The sequence below is a fragment of the Cibotium barometz genome, chromosome 20 (genome assembly GCF_041138505.1).
Source record: "Cibotium barometz isolate CiBa-2024 chromosome 20, ASM4113850v1, whole genome shotgun sequence".
NCBI lineage: Eukaryota > Viridiplantae > Streptophyta > Polypodiopsida > Cyatheales > Cibotiaceae > Cibotium > Cibotium barometz.
In genome coordinates this window covers 51798558-51801190 of record NC_141065.1, presented here as the reverse complement: position 1 = coordinate 51801190, position 2633 = coordinate 51798558, and the positions used below count along the sequence as shown (strand labels likewise).

Here is a 2633-nt window from a genome sequence, read left to right as displayed (position 1 = left end):
ATATGTAATCGGTGGGGTTTTGTCACTTTGTGACTGGTTGTGTCTAGTATCATCTCTTTTTGGGTTTACCTCTATGGTTGTAAAACTTGCAAACTCCTAGAGGATGTACTACTGAAGCTATGATGGAAGCCTGAAATACCATATTTCTTGGGGACAGTCTAGTTTTTGTAATGGAGGAAGAGAGATGGAACTTGTTATGTAAACTTTTGAATGGAGACAAGTAAGGTTTGTGGCTAGATAATGGTGTATTCAAGAAAGCTATCTTGATTAACTGGGTCTGGATGTAAAGAGCAATTTGAAGTAATATACATATTTACTATATATTTACTATTGGTCAAAAAAAACTTGAGACTTTGAGTACTTGAAAATCCCATACGTTTAACATTTATACTCAAGACCTCATCATGTGCCATGTGTAGTGAAGTGGTGGTGAGATGAGCCATGATGCTTTTCATCAACGCATGATGGATCATGGTGGGTAATATGGCCTAATTTAAACTTCACTCAAGTGCCCATCGGGTCACGAGTTACCATCTCTTGACTCGCTTTGATTGAAAGGGTGGCCGAGTGGCAAAGCTAAGCTATAATGATTAATTATTGTGGAAAGGTGACACAGCAAGCAAGTTTGGGAAGAAAGGAGAGTTCTCTTCAAGCGATGGGGCCAGAAGGCCGGGGTTGGGAAGTTCCGTCCCCCAACGAACGAACGAACGTCCGTCTCCGTCAACGTTCATTTCTTGATTGACGGCAATTGCTTGTGAGTAGGCCCGGGTCGAATTGTCCGTTTTGCTCCCATGCCCAGCAAAGGCGTGAGGCTATTAAACGTAGGATATGGGTTCATTTGTGGCCAGAAATGGGCAAGCAGGAAACGCTCATGGCTGCTGCCGTAGGTTGGCTTAGGCTATAGCATAATGGCCCAACTTCCGTCATAGGTCCCGGTGCAGCGGACGCCGGCCGGCCATCTTTCCCATACTTGTGCCAGATTTCTGTCAGAGACTTTGTGGGGCAATAAAGCTGTCGTGGGGGCTGGCGCTGTTTTGTTACCGTTAGCGGGTTTTCAAACTGGGTTAGTTAATTTTGATGCAATTTGGCGTTACGGAGTGCGTATCGGGGCTTGAGCAGTTGAGGATGAGACGGGGGCTTTTATGAGAAAACAGGGTTTGTTATGGCTTCGCAGAGGAAGGGCGGGGGGGAAAAGAGCTAAAGGACGAGCTAGAAGCAGAGGAGCGAGTAAAAGCCTGGCATGGCTGAAGGTCATGTGATCCTCCTTGCCTTTCTCCTCCTCTCTTCCACACTTCCTCCTCCTTCTTCTTCTTCTTCTTCTTCTTCGCATTTTCATGCAGATTTTTCAAACTCAACAGCAAACGGAGTTAGAAGACAAAGGGTGGACACAAGCCTCCGCACGTATGCGTTCAAGAGGATCTCCCATGCACGCACAGGTGTGATCTACAACGTGAGCCTGCCCCCTTCATTCCGTGGCATCTCCTCTCAAGTGATGCGTGTAAGAGCAGGCAGTGCACGCAGAAGAGGCCTTATCTTCAACCAATTCAACATCCCGAAGGGTGTCGTGGTGCTCACAGGAGGCCCCTTCGTGGTCATGGTCTATCGGAGCATCGTCAACAGCTTCACTGTATACTCTCTCCCACAGGGCTACCAGTTCATTAGCCCCATTGTGGGCATTGTCATCTACACCTCTTTCAACACCTCTTTTGATGATGCCCCTCTCCCTGAGATGAACGTTTTCTCTCCTGTAAACACCCCCATCATCATCACAATCCCCATTGATCAGCCCAATAATACAGCAGGCCCAGCTAATCTACCACTGTGTGCTTTCTTTGATGTCAATGGCACGCTCTATTTCACCAACGTGAGCTCCCCTCCGAATGTTTGCTCTTCATATAACCTCATGGATGCTGCTCTCGTGCTTCCATCTTCACTCATCTCGCCTTCTCCATCTTCTACGACCCCTCCATCTTCACCTTTCACGAAGCTACCCACACAGAGTACAAGCACTAAGGTGGTGTGGAAATTTGCGCTTGTGGCTGTGCTAGCCGGCTTGGCTGGTATAGCCATCATGAGCGCCTCTCTCTTGGTCGGAATGAGAGTGCAAGACGCGCGCCAAATTGCCAAAATGCTTCGCGAAGGGCCCTCGGACAACCAAGAGACTCTCCAAACATCCGTCATTGGCCATACAAGGGCTCCAACTGCGGCTGGTGTCCGGACAAAACCCACGCTAGAGACGGGGAGTCTCCAATGATCTCGAGAGGTTTTGTCCCGCGACAAAAGCCTACTCATCAGAGTCTCCTTCTCATTGATGTTAAACGTGTAAAAAAAATGGATGGTTATGGCACCAAAGTGCGAAATAAAAATCTAGTTTATGATTGCTACATGTGATTCAATTGAGATTTATTACTAATAGGCGATTTATTAAATCACTGCTCTAATGGCTCTCCTATCTAATGAAAATTCAGAGCTCCCAAATGACTGCACTAATGAGGGATTTACCTCCATCAATATTTTTTGTTTTCAATATGGAAAAATCCTATGGATTCAGATGTTGCTGTGTGATGATCCTCCGGGCTGCAAGCTGCGGTGTGCGGCCTCTCTGAGCTTGCTAGCATTCTTCCGTAGCGTCT

The 2633-nt window shown here is 47.0% G+C and overlaps 1 protein-coding gene across 1 annotated transcript; it reads left to right on the top strand.

The window, feature by feature from the left end:
• The first annotated feature begins 865 nt into the window (after positions 1-865).
• On the top strand, positions 866-2325 carry LOC147628008 (uncharacterized). Its single transcript, XM_086815192.1, has one exon. The coding sequence runs from the start codon at positions 1241-1243 to the stop codon at positions 2252-2254; it is 1014 nt and encodes a 337-aa protein (XP_086671318.1). The 5' UTR covers positions 866-1240; the 3' UTR covers positions 2255-2325.
• The last annotated feature ends 308 nt before the right edge of the window (positions 2326-2633 follow it).